This window comes from Hemitrygon akajei, chromosome 1 (genome assembly GCF_048418815.1).
Source record: "Hemitrygon akajei chromosome 1, sHemAka1.3, whole genome shotgun sequence".
In the NCBI taxonomy this organism is placed as follows: domain Eukaryota; kingdom Metazoa; phylum Chordata; class Chondrichthyes; order Myliobatiformes; family Dasyatidae; genus Hemitrygon; species Hemitrygon akajei.
The window spans coordinates 113,288,971-113,308,530 of NC_133124.1; the positions used below are offsets into that span (position 1 = coordinate 113,288,971).

The 19,560-nt window shown below is 45.0% G+C and overlaps 1 protein-coding gene across 1 annotated transcript in view; it reads right to left on the bottom strand.

Moving 5' to 3' along the window:
* Nucleotides 1–19,334, bottom strand: part of sntb1 (syntrophin, basic 1) — a 115,175-nt gene extending 95,841 nt beyond the window's left edge. The window contains exons 1-2 of the mRNA XM_073050274.1: nt 18,784–19,334; nt 12,711–12,930 (exon numbers count right to left, since the gene is read on the bottom strand). Of these exons, the coding sequence (XP_072906375.1) occupies nt 12,711–12,930; nt 18,784–19,056 (493 nt within the window). The 5' untranslated portion in view covers nt 19,057–19,334. The remainder of the gene's footprint in view (nt 1–12,710; nt 12,931–18,783) is intronic.
* Between the last annotated feature and the right edge of the window lie 226 nt (nt 19,335–19,560).

Consider the following 19,560-nt stretch of genomic DNA (forward strand, 5'->3'; position numbering starts at 1 on the left):
TCAGAGAATGAGAGTTGCAGTAGAAGTGCGAGGACAACTTACAGCAAACAGAATTAATGCACAAACCCACTTGCAAGGGAATTTGCAGATTAATTCTCAAACCATTAACCAGAGTGTAGAAAAAAAATGAAGGTAACAAACTCGTCCAATGTGGAATAGGGACAATGGCTAATCTTTCTGTGTGGGCGAGTGAAATGCCAAGATGCCCACCTGACCAGCTACCTTTCTATGGGAGAATCTAGGGTTAGCAAGATAAACCCAGTTCATGGACAGGAAATGGTTTCAAGGCTCAAGGTTACTGGACCAGTTATCAGAAGCTACCAATTCAAACCCACCACTGCATTGACCATGGTTTAAACTCTTTTAATCAACCTAAAATGAACACCTACCCTAAATGCCCTCCACCTCACCAATGTCCTTCAGGGAAGGAAATCTGCAATCCTTACAAAGTCTAGATGTAGACTTCCCTGGCCTCTGAAGTGGACAAGGGCTGCATGCTCAGCCTGCTGACACGTGACTACGTTGTAGGACTCAGCTCAAACAGCGTCATCAAGTTTGTGGATGACAACAGCGGTTGGCTTTCTCAGCAGCGGTGATGAGACAGTACAGAGAGGAAGTAGAGCGGCAGGTGGATTGGTGCACGAATAACCCAAGCCTGAACGTGGAGAAGGAAATCATGGTGGCCTTCAGGAAGGTGCAGCTGAACCATCTCCCTCTGCGAGTACATGGCTCCTCTGCAGAGAGAGTCAAGCGCACCAAGTTCCTGGGAGCTCACAGCACAGATGATCTCACGTGGACCCTTAATACCACCACCCAGAAGGCAGCATAGCTGCACCTCCACTTCCTAAGGAGATTGAGGAAAGCGAAGCTCTTCTCTACCCTCCCCATCTTAACTGCATTTTATAGGAGCACCATTGAGAGCAGCCTGACAAGTTGCATCTCCATCTGATATGGGAGCAGCTGAGCATCAAACCTGACGTCCCTTAAAAGGACTGAGAACAGCTAAGAGGGTCATAGGAGTCTCCCTATATCATTCAGGGATATTTATCAGGAGCATTGTGTAGGCAGGGCCCTTAGTATTATTCAGAATCCCACCCATCCATCCAGCATCCTTTGACCTTCTACCCTTATGCACAATTCACTTGCAGATTTTACCCTTACTTTCATAAATCGTGTGTTAAGCATTTACACTCTGGTTGGGTGAATGTTGTCTTGTTTGACGGTATACAAGCATATAGTTAAATGATAAACTTGACTAGACTAAATAATTCTGGGGTAACAAAAGTGACTTCAACTTTATGGCTCACATTTTGGAGGAGGGTACTGCCCAAAGGGTGAGATCGAGAATTACCTCAATTCCCCTCAGCTCCTCGACACATGCCAGGTGACACTGAGAAGCTCTTTGTGGTCCAGGTGTTTCAAGCCTTGGAGCAGACCCCGGAAGGAAATGTTTTCCTATTCAAAGGGTGGGGATATGAGGGACCAGCTACCAGAAGTGGTGACAGAGGTAGGTACAATTGCAATGCTTAAAAAGGCATTTGGACAGGTACCTGGGTAGGAAAGGATAGAGATACAGGTGCTAATAAAGACAAAGCAGAATTCAGGTAGACAGGCATCTTGGCCGTCGCGGATGAGTGAGGCCAAAGGGCCTGTTTCCGTGTTGTCTGACTTGAATCGCGACTTGGCCTCAAGCTCCTTCATGTACACCCAGGGTTGACTGTTCTCCACCCACTGCCACCCACATCCCAGAGCTCCCTTCATCACCCACACTGCTCTTCCGTCTCACTCTGCTTTCCCTGATTTTAATTGGATTTAAACATCAGATTAAGCTTCAATCTGCATTTCTTTTCGCTGTACTTTCCCCATGTCCATCAAGACCCTCAATGGACCAGAAATACCCTTGGCTCCATGCTCAGATGTAGAGGAACACAGGCCAGATATTATGGTGAGCATAGATGAGGGGCTGAATGGCCTGTTTCAATGCTGTACCATAATTCTACAACTGAAGAGTGCCCTCATAGGCATGACCTAGTCAACACATTTCCAAACCTTGAAGCCCTTCTCTCTTGCCCTCACACCGACATGTGGATGGCAAGAGGTTTCCACATGTGCTTCTTCACCCGAATCAGTGTCCTTACGGACTTTCACTGAGATATTCCATTGATGCTGAATCCTTACATGGCCCTTGGACTGAAACTGTTGAGAACCTTGCTGGCAACACTCAAACCTTTGTTCAAGGCACTACTTCATATAGCATCTTACACCACAAGCAATTATTTGGCCAGTCACACTGATGCTGGCTCTTTCCCTACTGGGGGGGGGGGGGGGGGAGAATTGCCATTTTCCCAACTGTTTGTCCAATTTTCTGTCAAAGGCTCCTGCTGGATCTGCTCCAGGTCATAGTGTCACACAGCATGGAAACAAAGCCTTTGGTTCCAGGGCAACCAAGGCTCACTTCCTCATCTTTACCCCATATCTCTCTAAACCAGGAGCTCCCAAACATTTTTGTGTGCCATGGACTCCTACAATTAACGGAGGGGGTCTGTAGATCCCAGGTTGGGAGCCCCTGCTCTAAACCTTACCTGCCCCAGTACCTTTCTAATGCAGATAATATGCCTGCCTTAATCACTTTCTTAAGGCAGCAGACTTCAACTATTGACCACTCTAAGGATGAAAAAGCTACCCTTAGGCTCACATTAGAACTTCCTCCTCTCACCTTACGCTTACTCCTTCTAGTTCTTGATTCCCCAACGCTAGGAAAACAATCATCTATCCATACACGCAAAACTGGACCGTCAACGTAGTGGTGTGATTAAACGTTTAACTGAGTGATGTTAGTAACGGTATTGGCTGGGCAGCTTGCATTGTGGTTGCTACGAATCAAGCCTGCTGAGTCCAAAAGCAAAAGCGGAGTGCCTCCCGCACATAGCAGGCCCAATCAATTCACTGTGACCAACGAGCCACATGCACACTTAACACATTCTCCAAGCAATCTGATGTGGTTCACTCATAAGTCATCTCTATAACCTCACCCCTCACTGTATTATAGGCAAAATTAATCAAGTCCCAACCCGTCTCCAGAGCTCAGTCCATAAAATCCCAGCAACGTCTTCATAAATCTCCTCTTCATCCTCTCCAGTGGCAGAGTGTCCAAAATTGAACATAATATTCCAAATATGGCCTCACCAACATCTTGTGCAACTACAACCTAACATTCCCCCTTCTATAGTCAGCACCCTGACTGATGTGGACCAACGGGCCAAAGGCCTTCTTCACCACCCTGTCTGACTGCAATGCCACTTTTAGGGAGCCGTGTACATGTACTCCTCAGTCGCCCTGTTCTACACCACTCACCTTGCGTTCATAGTGAACGCCCTGATTTGCAATGCCTCACACTTATCAGGATCAAACTCCATTTGCCATTCCACAACGCAATTACCCAGCTGATCAACATCCCTCTGAATTCTGCCAACTATTGTACAACAAAGTCAGCAATATCACTGTATTCAGGGAGCAACATCTCGAAAAGATTCTTGAATTTACTGCAGAGAGGAGGCCTTTTCGCTTGTTGTACCCATGCTGGCAACATTTGGAGGATGTGGCAGAGATAATTGCTCAGTTTTGTGGTTTAGCCCCCAAAAATTTAATGTGGTTGGTCACGTGGCAGCTGCTATGACATGTGACCGAGGCAGGGCCTATTGTACAGAGCTCTCGGATAATTCTTCTTGGTAATTGGTATTTTATTGTCACAAGTACCAAGATGCAGCGCAAAACCTTTGTTTATACGTTTTCCAAACAGACCATTCAATACACATGTACATCAAGGTAGTACAAGGGCATGCAGAATACACAGTGTCACAACAGTCACACAGAAATCACAGTGCAGGAACATACAGAAAATACAAGGGCCATGATGAAGTACACTGAGAGATCAAGAGTTAAACTGCATTGTTTAATAGGTCAATTCAAGAGTCTGTTTACAGCAGGAGAGCAGCTGTCCTTGAGCCCAGTGATAGGTGTTCTCAAATTTTACATCTTCTGCCTCATGGCAAGGCGAGAGAACAGAGAGGACTGGCCTGGGGGAGGCCCTTCATTATATTGGCTGCTTTCCTGAGTGGCCCCACTCACATTTGTGTTTGAGAGGACGGGCATGCGCCAACTAGAGAGTGGTTTCAGGGCACGAGAGCCATGCCAGCATGATGGGCTGAATGGCTTCCCTGTCTGCCACTAGAGTCTGAGATACCATCTGGAGCTGCATTTAGTAAAACTGCTAGCAAATTTTGCACCACTTAATTCTCCTCCAACAAAAATGTGTGATGAATAGAAGTAATAGAGAAGGGAAAAGGCGCATGTGGGGTATAAGCTGAGGCACAGCTCTGCTGAGAGAAAGGCCTTATTAAAAATGTTGCCAGCACAAGAAGTGAAATTAAAAACATGCTCAAAGCTGTGTGGGCTAATTGATACCAAATTGCCCAGAGTTCATAGATCAGTGGCAGAATCAGTGAGGAGAATAAAAAATGGGATTAATGCAAAACTGCACCCAGGTCATGCCTTGTTCTCATTGCTACAATCAGGAAGGAGGCACAAAAACCTGAAGGCGTACACTCTACGATCAGAAACAGCTTGTTCTCTACCATCCAGATCTCTGAATGGACATTGAACCCATGAACACTTCCTCACTAATTTTAAAAATTTGTTTATCTCTGCTTATTTAACTAACACAATGTAAATGTATGGAGTTCCCACACTTAGTTGCTTTTCTCTCATTAAGTACTGTACTGCTGCCACAAAGACAACAAATTTCACGATGTATGCCGGAGATATTAAACCTGATTCTGAGATTGGTGCTCGAAGGTCACTATGCAGTAACGAGCCCATTTCCGCGCTGCCCCACTCCTCAGACATACAGATGGGAGGGTTAACTTCAGGACCAACAACTTCAGATACACTGGCCAAAGTCCCCACATCCCTATGGCTCACATTGTTTCTTCTTTCTGGATAGCTTTCTGATGAAAGAGCAGTGATTTCTAAAAGAGTCAGCTACCAGACAGTACGGGTTGATAACAAGAGAGTGGATGAGGATTTGTTTAAATCAGCACAGTGAGTTGCTGCGATCGGGGACTTGCTGCCTGAGGAGGAAATGAAAGCAAACTCAAGAGGAAAATTTAGAAGGTGAATACTTTAAGGCAAAATAAAGTTACTGGACTGTGGGATGGAGGAACTGATTGGAGATCTCCTAAAGATGAGCCCAGTACATAGGTTAATTTAGTTTACGCAGTGAGGTGCTCCAAGAGTCACTTAAACTTGGAACCCTGTGAACGAATGACATTTGCAATCGCTTCCAGCTAGGGTTGTTTACTAGCAGAAGTCATAAACCTCGGGGGGGGGGGGGGGAAATCGACACTAATTCAAGATTCACTTCAATGGGGAAAGAGATGATTAAGTGAGCACTAACTGGTGACATTTAGCTTCAGTCCTGGAAATACAAGATTTTAAAAAATAAAGAAGTCTATTTAAGATTGGAGACATGGTCACTGGGCACATTAGTTTTCTGTACCTTTATTGGAATTTGCAAATCATGGAATCTTACAAGCAGGGAGTGAGGCTGCCTAGCCCATTATGCCAGCACTAGCTTTTTGAAAGAGCTGTTCTCTAACCTTGCATTTCTGTAACTTTTCATGCTTTATCCATCACTGCTGTTGAGATGGTTTTTTTTCCAGATACCAGTTTCCTGACCACACCAAGTGTGGTGCAAAACGTTGCTTGTGCGACCAGTAGCTCCAATTCGCTGATCCTCAAATCACACTCTCCTGCCCTGGGGAACACTTTCTTCTTACTGTTGGTGTCCAACAGGTTGGTCAATCTGACCCAGCCAATGAACCTTCTCCTAACAAATGGCGCAAAGGCAGTAAAACATACACAATTAGCACCATTCAGAATGAATGCACAAAACTGCAAAAGCCAAGCTGATTATTCCGCCATGCGGACACCTCTACTGCCTTGGACTGAATCGTTGGGCTGAGACGACAAGTACAACCATCCCAGCAACATCACTACAAAATAGATTTGTCCCATTACAAAATGAATTGAAATACATGCCTAAAGCTAATTTCTTTTCAAGAGGAGCAACTGAAGTTTCTCATTTAAAAATGTATTAGGATTGTAGAACTTTTATAGCACATTTCACAAGGAAGTGGTTTAGTAAGGTTGGATTTCTTTTTTAAAAATGAGGTGTAGGAGGCTAGTGGAGATTAAAATGAGGTAAATAGAATTATGAAAGGCCCAACCAAGGGAAACAATTATTTTCTTAATTGTTCACCAGATGTGGACCGCTGACTATTTATTGTCCACCTCTGCACTGTGGAGGCTGTTAATGTCAAACACATTAGTGGGTCTGGATACAGGCCAGACCAAGCAAGAGCCACAGATTTTCTTCCCTGAATGGTGCGTGTGAAACCAAGAGCCTCGTGCATTAATCTGAGAGTTTCATGGGAGAATCTTTTCTTTCTCCAGATATTTTTAATTTAAATTCTCCATCTGGAGAGTTCAAACTCCAGTCTCTGGATCAATGGGCTGGACTATGGCTTTTTGCCCAGTAACTGAACCACAATGCTAACAAAGCTAAATTCAAGTTTATTGTCACATGCACAAGTACAGTACAGACACCCAGTGGCCTCTTTATTAGATATACCTCGTACGGCCACTGTGCGACCTTCTGCTGTTGTAGCCCAACCACTTCAAGGTTTGACATGTTACATGTTCAGAGTTGCTCTTCTGTACCGTGTGGCGATGCATTACTGTTGCCTTTCTGTCAGCTTCAACCTGTCTGGTCATTCACCTCAGACCTCTCTCATTAACAAGGCATTTTCGTCCACAGAACTACCACTCGCTGGATTTCCCACCCCCCAACCATTCTCTGTAAACTCTAGAGAACATCGTTTGTGAAAATCCCAGGACATCAGCAGTTCCTGAGATACTCAAAACAGTCTGGTACTAACAATCACAGCGACTCAGATCACACCTCTTCCCCGTTCCGATGTCCGGTCTGAACAACCGAATCTCTTGACCACATCTGCATGATTTTATGCATTGGGTTGCCGCTGCATGATTGGCTGATTAGACATTTGCATTAGTGAGCAGTTGTACCTAATAAAGTGCCCACTGAATGGATATGCACAGGTGTAAAGAAAAGTTTACTGGCAGCAATATCACAGACACATAGCATCATTCACAAGAAAAACAAATTAAACACCCCTTTTCAGTTGGCTTGAGGCAAGGTGAAAATTAATGTATTTATGGAAGGATTAGAGGGAAATTGAATGGAAATGTTTTTTTCCTCCCCTGATAATGGTGGCCTGGAACTCTGTCTGAAAGGGAGATGGCAGGTCGAATCTTCGCCACAGTTAATACCAACCCAACAAGCTTCACACCAAGAAGCGGGAAATGGGATTAGTCACAGTAACTCTGTGATTCCTGGAGGCATCTCATTCTATCATACTTTGTGCATAAGCCTGTAAATCTGTCTTTTTCTGAATGTTGGCTTGGAATTCAGTTCCCATCCCCAACAACATCAGGTACTGATCTCAACAGCTGCCTGCTGTGAATATTGCTCTTCATTTCTTATGTAGTTCTTGGGCAATTTATTCTCAACCTCATCTCCGTTCTTCACTTTCCACTGAGTTCTCAGCTTAATCCATTTGGCAGCTGCAGTCAGTGCTGAGTCCCAAGAGTGAACTTCATGGGGTAGGTTCGGAGGAGGAGAGCCAAAACTAGTTAATGGACAGTTGCTCCCAAATCCCGAGTCCCAGGAGAAAACTCCTTTCACAGTGAGTGGAGAAAGCAAAACACTCCCTTGGGGAGGGGCGGAGGTGATTAATTTAAGGGAAGAAGAAGGGGCTGATAGAAAGGGAAGTAGAGGCTGGGGAAGGGTAGGGTCACCTACAGATTGAGGGGGACGGGAGAAATATCCAAGATACTTTCTTGCTGGACATTTGAAGCAATTTACTTTCTTTAAGGCAGAGTTGATGCACATTACTCTATAGTGACTGAACGCCAACACTGTAGCCTGCCTTTCTGAATACTTGGAATGATGCAATGGAACCTGTTAATTCTTGTACAGGGTGTTGACAATATTGGTTTATATAGCAGCAGACTGTACTAGGAGCACAAGTGTTGTCGGAGATCATCGAGTCATGTCTGCACCATCAGAAAAAGTCATCCAAGCCGATCGTGATTCCCAAGATAACAAATCAGCTGTGAGAATCATAGACACAAGAGATTTTGCAGATGCTGGAAATCTAGAACACAAAATGCTGATGATGGATCTCTGCCCAAAACATTGACTATTTATTCATTTCCCTAGATGCTGCCGGACCTGCTGAGTTCCTCCAGCATTTTCAGCTTGTAGCTGTAAAAATACAGGGCAAATCTATCTTTGTAACGAACCCACCTTACAACCAATGGATGACTGAAATGTGTCCTTTCAGACCTCAAATCACTACCTAAAGATGTAAGATACAAAATAAAATTCACTCAGAATTTGAGCGGAAAACAGAAATAAATGCTATTGTCCTCTACTGTCAAGATGAATCCACACTCAGGTTGGAGGAACAACACCTTATATACTGGCTGGGTAGCCTCCAACCTGATGGCATGAACATTGACTTCTCTAACTTCCATTAATGCCCCTCCTCCCCTTCTTACCCCATCCCTGACATATTTAGTTGTTTGTTTTTTTCTCTCTCTCTGCCCATCACTCTGCCTGTTCTCCATTTCCCTCTGGTGCTCCCCTCGCCCTTTCTTTCTCCCGAGGCCTCCAATCCCATGATCCTTTCCCTTCTCCAGCTCTGTATCCCTTTTGCCAATCACCTTTCCACCTCTCAGCTTCACCCCACCCCCTCCGGTCTCCTATCATTTCGCATTTTCCCCTCCCCCTCCTACTTTCAAATCTCTTACTATCTTTCCTTTCAGTTAATCCTGACGAAGGGTCTCGGCTCGAAACGTCAACAGCGCTTCTCCCTATAGATGCTGCCTGGCCTGCTGCGTTCCACCAGCATTTTGTGTGTGTTGCTATTTTTTTGACATGTACGCAGAACATGCAGCTACAGAAAAAAAATGATATGGATCATTTGCTTGAAAAGCAAATATGCCATAATGCAGAGGTGGTCTTCCCATCAGATTACCTTTCTCAAATGTTTCTTTTCTAGGTACTTTTGTTAGCCTGAGACATCCAACTGAACAAATGAGAACAATGGTAAAACTCAGATCAACCAGCATCTATCGAGCCAAAAGGTACAAGTCAAGACCTGCAAAGGCTCGGAACTTCGACTTACACTTTTGCCTCCACAGATGCTGACTGACCCACTAAGTTCTGCCAGAATTAGGCTTCTGTTCTAGGTTCCAGCATCTAAAGAGTTCTAGAAAATTAGCTTTATTTGCAGCAATGATCACAGTCCGAGGAAGTGCTGGGGCAACAACATAGCCCGTCCCATAAGTCCTGGGAACGTCTGAAGTCTCTTGTCTTTATACCTGGAGGAACTCCCCAGCTCCTGGGAACATGATGCAATGTAACTCACTGGACCTTCAGTTTAATATTTCCATGGAACAGGTCACCTCTGGTCGACTGACAATGGAGCATGAGTTCTTGTGATCAAGAGCTTGTTGTGGGACCTGAACCCTGGACTTTTCTACCACAACTTCCACCTTCTGTCCTGAATTAACAGAACTAGTCAAAAGTGAATGGGTTGCAATTTCACAGGGAGCCTCAACTGTGGTCTCTATCCCTCTTCAAGTGCCTTGAACATGGAGTTGAACAGCTCTCTCTAGGGTGGCAAATCTGTCCTAGTGGATGACATCATGAGCCTATTCATTCCCAATTTAAACACTATACAATGCAACACTAACATTAACTGTCTCTCCGGAAATACAAGACTCTGCAGGTGCTGGAATCTGGAGCAACAACTGTTATGACCTTACAATCATCAGGCTCCTGATCCAGCGTGGATAACTTCACTCACCCCAACTCTGACTGATTCCACAACCAATAGACTCATTTTCAAGGACTCTACAACTCATGTTCTAAGTATTTATTGCACAGTTGGTCTCCTTTTGCATATTGGCTGTTTGTCAGACTTTATAGATAGTTTTTCATAAATTCTATTGTATCTCTTTTTTTCCTGTAAGTGTCTGCAAGAAAACTAATCTCAGGGTTGTATACTTTGACATACGTGTACTTTGATAATAAATTTACTTTGGCAATCTATTGTGTTGGCGCATGGCCTAGTGGATAAGGCATCAGACTAGTAATCTGAAGGTCACTGGTTCGAGCCTCAGCTGAGGCAGCGTGGTTGTGTCCTTGAGCAAGGCACTTAACAACACATTGCTCTGCGACGTCACCGGTGCCAAGCTGCTTGTGTCCTAGTGCCCTTCCCTTGGATAACATCGGTGGTGTGGAGAGGGCAAGGCTTGCAGCTTGGGAAACTGCCAGTCTCCCATACCACCCTGCCCAGGCCTGCGCTCTGGAAACCTTCCAAGGCGCAAATCCATGGTCTCACGAGACTAACGTGATAACGAGCCTATTATTTGGTGATCAATCTGCTGGAGGAACCCAGGGTCCTGATGCAGGTACACGACCCAAAGCGTCAATAATTCATTTCCTCCTACACATACTGCTCAACCACAGCCCCTCCAGCAGATTATTTGCTGCTATCGTTCACCTCACCACTTGCTCATCTTAAACAACCCACAACACACTGATTTTACATTCAATCCACTAAAGTTAATTGGAGATGTTAAACCATCCCCCACTTTAATCAGGTGACAGGGCCCTCACTTAGTCATCTCACTTTCCACAAGAAGATTCCTAGAAGCAGCTTAGCCAGTAAAACTCTGGATTTGGAGCTCAAATTTATTCAGCTACAATCCATCTTGCTCAGTTTTACAATACATAAAATTTCAGAACTGTCGGACATGATTTTGGTTCAAGAATGGCTCCAGGAAGAAGGATAACATCTGTTTGTACAGACAATCATCAAGTTCCATCTCTAGATAACAAGACACACGAATTCTCAACATATTCCAGAAGTTTTACTAGAAACTGAAATACACAACTTGTACTTATACAGCCCATGTAACAGGGAGAAAATTCCCCAGCATCAATCAAATTTGACTCCAAGAAAATAAGCATTAGGACTGGTAACAAAGGTTTGGCCTAAGAGGGTATTTTAGAGAAGAGGGACTCAGAGCAAGGGAGCCTTTGGGTGGAATCTCGGGGCTTAGGACACAAGCAGCTGATGAACAGTCAGCGGCAGAGTGATTACGCTCATGGATGACCGACCCACCCCACAATTCAAGGAGCAACAGTACCCACACATCACTAATAGTTTAATTTTTTTTTTGGGGGGGGGAGGCTTGTAGAAAATTCATGGATTATTAACTTGCAACTGCAGTTTAGTAACAACACCTGATAAATTGGTTTGTTATCCAGGTAAAAACTTTACCAAAAGCTTTGTTTTGCATTCTATCCATACGGATCATTTCGTCACATCGGTACAGAAGCAGTGCAAGGGAAAGACACTAACAGAATGCAGAATAAAGTGTTACAGCTTTAGAGAAAGTGCAGTGCAGGCTGACAGTAAGGTGAAAGGTAGATTGTGAGGTCAATAATCCATCCGATCATTCAACAGTCTAACAACAGTGAGACAGAAGTGAGATTGCACCCGATGGCTCATGCTTTCAAGCTTTTTTATCTTCTGCCCAATGGTAGTGGGAGAAGAGAGAATATAATAGACTGGTATCTGATTATGTTGGCTGCTTTACCAAGGCAGGGAGAAGCGTAGACAGCAGTGCTTCTGAGGGGTGCTGGTTTATGGATGCAATGCTCCAGAAATGGACAGGAATACAAGTGCCATACTGCAGTGGTAGCATCTTTGCTTCTTAGTGATGAAATACGAACTTTCAAATCCCATACCAGAATCTCAGTCTAATTATCCCTGTGCATTAATGGGGTAAAGCAGCACTGTCATAAGTGGTGATGTTGGACAAGATGATAAACCAAGTGTTTTCTGTCCCTGCTGACCGCACACCAATAATCTGAAGCTCTTACCGGTGACAGTGTGTAATTCTCAACCAACCATTGCAAAACAGTATCTGGTCATTATCTTGTTTTTTGGGACAAATTGCACGTTACAGCAGTGGTCACTAGTTACTGGCTGTAAAGGACTTTCATATGTCTGTGGCATTTTAGAAATGCCTTCCATTTCAGACTTTTCCCAGAAGGTCTAAATTTCTAAGATTTGTAAGTAATGCGTCCAATAACAGAAAATAGCATGGCGACATTCAATTTACCCAAAGTCTTACAATAACCCATTCACGTGCAGACTACCAGAAAGAAATTTTAGATGTTGCACCAATAATATTTCTTTATGAAACTGGCTTCACAAATTATATTTAAATATTATCTTAGACAGATTAAGGGTTAGGATTTGAACTCAATATTTGAAAATGAAATTTGGTTTTAAAATATCTTCAAACATTGAAAATTATGAAGGAGTAAGGAAATTCTGCAGAAATGAATCCAGTCCTGGTTACACAGCTGGAGCTGTCACATGGCAAGATATGAATGTGGCTCGTTGCTGCTGCACTGAATTCAATGAACAAACACAAGCGGATGCGTACACAGATGTGGCTGGAATTTCTAAGCATTCACTCACCCTCCAGGAGTACCTCTTTCCCCGCTCTCTTCAGAGCCTGCACTGCCTCATCATGCGTTGCGTCTCGCAAGTCCACGGAGTTCACAGACAAGATGGCATCCCCGACATACAGAGCCTCAGTCTGGTCAGCCGCTAGACCCTTGAAGATCTTCGAGATCAGGATTGGCATCTTGTTCTCTTTGCCTCCTTTGATGCTGATCCCCAAGCCCCCAACCTCCTGCTGAAAGAAGAAAACAAAGGTGTTAACCTTAGGGATTAGTGCAGGCCATCACTTGGTGCTATCCATCCGTACAAAAACTAAGGGCATTAGCTCATCAATCAACACTAGACTACAGGGGCTTCCCTCCTCTGTTGAGAGGAGAGACCATTCCAAAGACACGTGCACAAAATGTCAGCTGTCTCCAATATAGCAGAGCACAGAAGGACGTGACATAGGGATGTCATTTTTTCCAATGAAAAATTAAATTGAACCCACTTTAACTTTTCATTTTAAATACTTGAAGAAAATCTTTTCTATGTTCCTCTATTAAAATGCCCAGAACAATGTCCCAAGGTGCTTCATTAAGAGAAACATCAAACATTTCACACTGAGGCATGCAAGGACTGATGATCATTAAGGCTTATAAGGAGTCAACCTCCCAGTCTCTCCAACCGGCTGTCATGCAAAGAGATCATGATTTGGCCTCAGCTCAACTTTCCTGTCCATTGTCCTGAATCCAGGACTCCCATAAACATCTTCCAAACTAGGTGTCACAGTCACCACAGTGGTTAGTTATAAAGATACAGCTGCCAGAGCTAGCCCAGGGGATTGGTAAGGGCAGAGAATGAAATGCGCTCCAGGTGGATTTAAGCACGGCCTTTGGCATGGCAGGCTGGTTCAGACACATTGGATCCTGGGTGACCTAGCCAATTGGATACAAAAATTGGCTTGGTGGTAGTGCAGGCTTGCGCTGCAGCAATCAGTACTGGGTCATCTGTTGTTGGTCATATATTTAATAATGTGGATGTAATGTTGCTGGCATGGTCAATACGTTTGTGGGTGACACCAAAATTGGTGTGGTGGACAGTGAAAAAAAAAGTTGTCTATGGTTACAGCAGGACATAGACCAACTGGGAATATGGACAAGGGAGCTTACTGAACCTTTGAAGAGTGTAGCAGGTGAAACTTAACTCAGGAAAATGCAAACTGATGCACCTTCAGAAGTTAAATCAAGTCTGGAATTGCACATGGCCCTGGAGAGTGTGGTACAACAGAGAGGCCCAGGGGTACAAATACATAGCTCTCTAAACAAAATATGGCAACAATGGTTTACAGAGTAGCGAAGACATGTGACGTGCTTTTCCTTCACAGCTCAGTACTGAATACGAGAGTTGGGATGTTATTTTAGTTGTACAAGATGCTGGTTAGGTTACACCAGCGGCCTAACTAATATTGTGCATTGCTCTCGTCAACACTCAACAGGAACGAAGTGATTAAGCTCGAGGGTGGAGGAAAAAGTCACAAGTACGTTGCTGGGGTTGGAGGTCACGAGGGAGAGTATGTACGTTGGGTCTGCCTTCTCTGGAGGAAAGCGGGCAGAGAGATGACAAAAAAGGCATATAAAATTATGTGAGGCAATAATAATGCAGATAATCAAGAGCAGTTTCAATGGTATGGGTATCCAAAACCACACAGCATAGCTTAGCTTGAGAAGGGGGAGGTTTAAAGGTGATACGAAGGGTGAATTTTTCACAGAAGTAGTTGGTACCTGGAGTGAGCTGCCGGAGGTAGTGGAGGAGGCAGCACACCTCCAAATCCCCACGACATACTCTTCAGTTCCATCCCAAATGGGCAACCGCATACCGAAATGTTGTTCCCACAGGGGCAAATACTGCCAATGAATGTCTTAAAACGGAACGAAGATGTAGAGACCAAGAGGGAGGGGCTGCAGACGAGGAGCAGAGGAGATGGCAGGCATGGCTATCAAAGGTGGACTGGTTCCTGCAGTGACTTGGTACCGGGGTTAAGCAGTATGTAGGGCTGGGAAATGGGGAGAGATGGGCTTGAAGAGATTGCAGGGTCAGTGAGCCAAGATTATTCAGATCAGGGCAACTATTGGTTCACAAGCAATATCCACTCAGAAGCTGCAATTCTAACAACTATGACATGTCATTGTGTTATAAAGACATTAAATGAAGTGTCCTCTGACTCTAGCCAACATCAGGTAACACAAAGCCTTCATGTCCAAGAGCAAACAAAGAGCCTGTGCCCTGTGATTGTTGCACACAAACTAACTACTGGAGGAACTCAGCCAGCTGAGCAGCAGCCGGGGGAGAGAGAAGGGAAGCAGTAGTCTATTTGAGTCCAGACAAAGGTTCTCAACCCAAAACGTTGCCTCCAGATGCTGCCTGACCTGCTGAGATCCTTGTGTTACCTTAAAGTGGGAGTTCCGTAGTCCAAGATGATTTTAGGGAGAGTATATGGGGCAGTGAGAAACTAGACCTTTTGACCATAAGATATAGAAGAATTAGGCCACTTGGCTCATTGAATCTGCTCCATGGCTGATCCATTTTTCCTCTCAGCCCCAAACTCCTGTCTTCCACCAGCAACCCCCCCCCCCCCATACACACACCCTTTCATGCCCTGACCAGTCAAGAGCCTATCAATCTCTGGCTTAAATATACACAGAGATTTATCTCCACAACCACCTGTGACAATTAATTCCACAGATTCACCACCCTCTTGATAAAGAAATTCCTCCTTAACTCCGTTCTAAAAGGACACTCCTCTATTCTGAGGCTGTGTCCTCTGGTCTTAGACACGCCCACCATAGGAAACATCTTCTCCACATCCACGCTATCAAGGCCTTTCACCATTTGATAGGAGGTCACCCATCATTCTTCTGAATTCCAGTGAATACAAGCCTAGAGCCATCAAAAACTCTTCATATGACAAGCCGTTTAATCCTGGAATCATTTTCATGAACCTCCTTTGAACCATCTCCAGTTTCAGCACATCCCTTCTAAGATAAGGGGCCCAAAACTGTTCACAATACTCCAAGTGAGGCCTCACCAGTGCTTTATAAAGTCTCAGCATTACATCCTTGGCTTTTGGATTCTAGTCCTCCTGAAATGAATGCTAACATTGCATTTGCCTTCCTCACCACAGACTCAACTTGCAAATTAAACTTCAGATAGAGATCAGTTCTGAGAGAGGGATCAACTGATGTTCAAAACTGGACTTCATAAATTACCACTGCTATTATGGATGTGGAACCAAGGCACTGAGGTTTATTAGGGACAACTTGGTTCTGACCCAATTCTGAAACTGAATGGGCTCTTAATTCTCACATTTCCTCTGTATTTTAGATATCTGCATTAAGAATGGAAAAGCGTCTTTGATAATGAGACACATAGAACAATACAGCACAGTACAAGCCATTCCGCCCACAATGTTGTGCCAACCCTTAAAACCTGCATCCCATATAACCCTCCACCTTAAATTCCTCCATATACTTGTCTAGTAGTCTCTTAAATTTCACTAGTGTATCTGCCTCCACCACTGACTCGGCAGTGCATTCCATGCACCAACCACTCTGAGTAAAAAACCTTCCTCTAATATCCCCCTTGAACTTCCCACCCCTTACATTAAAGCCATGTCCTCTTGTATTGAGGATCACCCTGGGGAAGAGGCACTGGCTGCCCACTCTGTCTATTCCTCTTAATATCTTGTACACCTCTATCATGTCTCCTCTCATCCTCCTTCTTTCCAGAGAGTAAAGCCCTTGCTCCTTCAATCTCTGATCATAATCCATACTCTCTAAACCAGGCAGCATCCTGGTAAATCTCCTCTGTACCCTTTCCAATGCTTCCACATCCTTCCTATAGTGAGGTGACCAGAACTGGACACAGTACTCCAAGTGTGGGCTAACTAGAGTTTTATAGAGCTGCATCATTACCCTGCGACTCTTGAACTCTATCCCTCGACTTATGAAAGCTAACACCCCATAAGCTTTCTTAACTACCCTATCTACCTGTGAGGGTACTTAATCCCATGGCGTCCCAGTGGATAGTGATAAAACATTCATGATACTTTGCTATATGGAATGACAGCACCCACTTATTGATCCTGTAAGCCCATTTCCAAGTGAGCATGCAGGTCTGATTGGTGACACTGGTGAAAACAATAATGGCCTCAGCCCACAATTAAACCCAGGAGGACAGTTAAAAGCATCCAAGACACTTACACCTTCCCACAACCTAGTTCACTCTTCTCTCTGGTGTATACAGTGGGATACACACAAGGTGAAGTTACACAATTTCTCCACACGACCCCATAGGGAAAGGGTTTCAAAAAAAAGGGGCCCCAAAACAGAATAGGCTTAAGGGCATAGGATTAAGATAAGAGAGGAAAGATTTAAAAGTGACTTGACAGGCAATTTCTTCACACAGAGTGGTGCATACATGGAAGGAAATGCCAAAAGGAGTGGATGAGGTGGGTACAATTACAATATTTAATGGACAAGTCGACAGCTATATCGATAGTAAAGGTTCAGAAGGACGTTGACCAAACCAAATGGGCATCTTGGTTAGCATGGACTAGTTGGGCTGAAGGGCCCATTCCATGCTGTATGATTCAATGTTTCGAGATCCTGATATAGCAGAGCCAAGCCTCCAACCTGGCAACATTCTGCAGAAACTTATTAAGGCGAGAAGTATTTGGTAAAGTCTACAGAGCTGTCATGTGTCTGACCTGCAGGTATTCATAACCCATCCCTGTCCTCTCCCACATTCATTCTTCAAACCCATTCCCCCTCCCCATAGAAGTACAAACCCCTCTACCTACAGTCAAGACATCCCCAAGACTCATTTAACAACAAACCAAAGCTCGTACCAGTCCTTTCTAGAAACTCAACCATAACTTGCATCACCAGATGACTTCTGCTGTTCTCTGTGAGAACTGATGACACGTCCTTCACTAATCATTACCTCGTGAAAGTAAAACAAATCACTTTTGCTCCAATGTCAATAATGAAACTGATTGCAAAACCAAGTTAATTCTGAACAGTCTGAAGTTCCTGGTTGGATTGAAGAAGTGTATTTTCACGAGGGCGATTAGTTAATACTCTGCAGTATCAAATGTACTTACTCATTTCACTAAGCCCCAGTAATCCAGTAATTTGTGAAAGGAAACCAGTGTCCCGCTGTTTGACTGGAACATGACTGGTAGTTGTGAACTGGCACAATTATTAGCATCTATAGATCAGGTGAAGCAAAATGCACGCCCTAGAAATAAGGACTAAAGTCACTATCATGGAGACAAATTGCCTGGGATCCCAATCGCTTACTGGCCGAGCCCCACTGAACTTTAAATAACACGGCAAAGCGTTCAGCACACAAAGGGTTACTTGCTGCCTCCACAAATCCTGTGGTATTTCCATCTGTGAATACTTGCGGCAGGATTTTCACAGGCTAGTGAGGGAGGGCAATAATTATTAACCATTGCCCTGCCCTCCGCCTTTAAAACCTCTGTAAGGTAAAGTGTGTGAACAGCAAATGTTTAAATAACTCCATTACTTCAGATAGAAATCGGAGCAGAATTCGCCCAGCCCACATTTACAAGCCTGGAAATGGAGAGGGTACTGGGGTGGGGAGGAAACTGGGCATGAGCCTTGGGGTGCAGGGAGTCTGGGGACGTCAGTGCCGGAATCTAGGAACTGAGACTCAGGGTGATTGGGGGCGTCGGTGCCTGGAAACGGACGACTGATGCCAGTGCCTGTGTTGCAGATAAAACCCCAGTCTCGGAACCATCCCAACTTTGCCCAGAAGTATCTGTCTGAAAAGTGAGAGTTCGGCTGTGCTGCTGGGGGGAAGGAGGAGGAGAAATGGACCCAGCTCTTCCACCCTTCTCGGAATGGACATTCAACCATCAGCCAGGGTACACCAGCCCCTAACATTTGTAAGGGTGCCCTTCTATCCAAGACACCTTCCCTGGACACCCCACAGCTTCTAGAGACCACCCCAGCCACCTGCCCTTTGTCCCGGGGCGGGGATAGACCTCCCCTTCCCACCCCAGAATCAGGAGCTCTGGTACCTTGATGACCCTGACGCTCCTCTTCCTGTTACTGACACTTTCGGGCAGCTCGGAGAAGGCATTGCGGACCCCTCCGGCCCGAGGACTGGCGCACGGGCTCGGCGAGCCGGCTTGGTTCCCGTTGGCCACGCCGTTCCATGCCGCGGGATCGGCCGCCTGGTCGCAGCTCAACACCAGGGTCTCGTCGTACAAAGAGGCCAACACTCGGTGCCAGGTGTCCCGCACCAGGACGTCCAGCAGCCCGCTCCTCTGCACCCTGGCCGTCAGCGCCATCTCCGCAGCATCCTTCTCATTCCAGGACCCGGGGGGCGAGAGGGAGAGGACAGGAGACTCCGGGTCCACTTCTGTCTCGCGCTCGCAGAAGTGCTGACAAATTCCTCTGCTCAAGTACTGTTCGAGGTGGAGCTAACCGTGATTAGGCAACAGAGGAACACGGATTAATCTCCACCCACTCAGAGTTTTGGGGAATCTGCAGTGACCCAAACTTTTCAGCGACTCGCTTCGAGATGGTGCCCAGATAAATGAGCCCACACAGCTCAAAACATGGGGAGAGGGAACTCCATGGGCTGAAAATCGATCAGAATAACCCCAAACAAATCACATCAACGCCCCGCCCCCGAACGGCGCTCTTAAAGCAACGCCGGGCTCTCTGAAGTCACTGAAAACTTTTTGAAAAGTAAAACAACTTTATTAAAAAATGTAAGGTCCCAACACGCAAGGGTGTAACTCCCTGCTACATTAGTAGTAAGGCAACCTTAAAATGGGGCTTTATGGTTT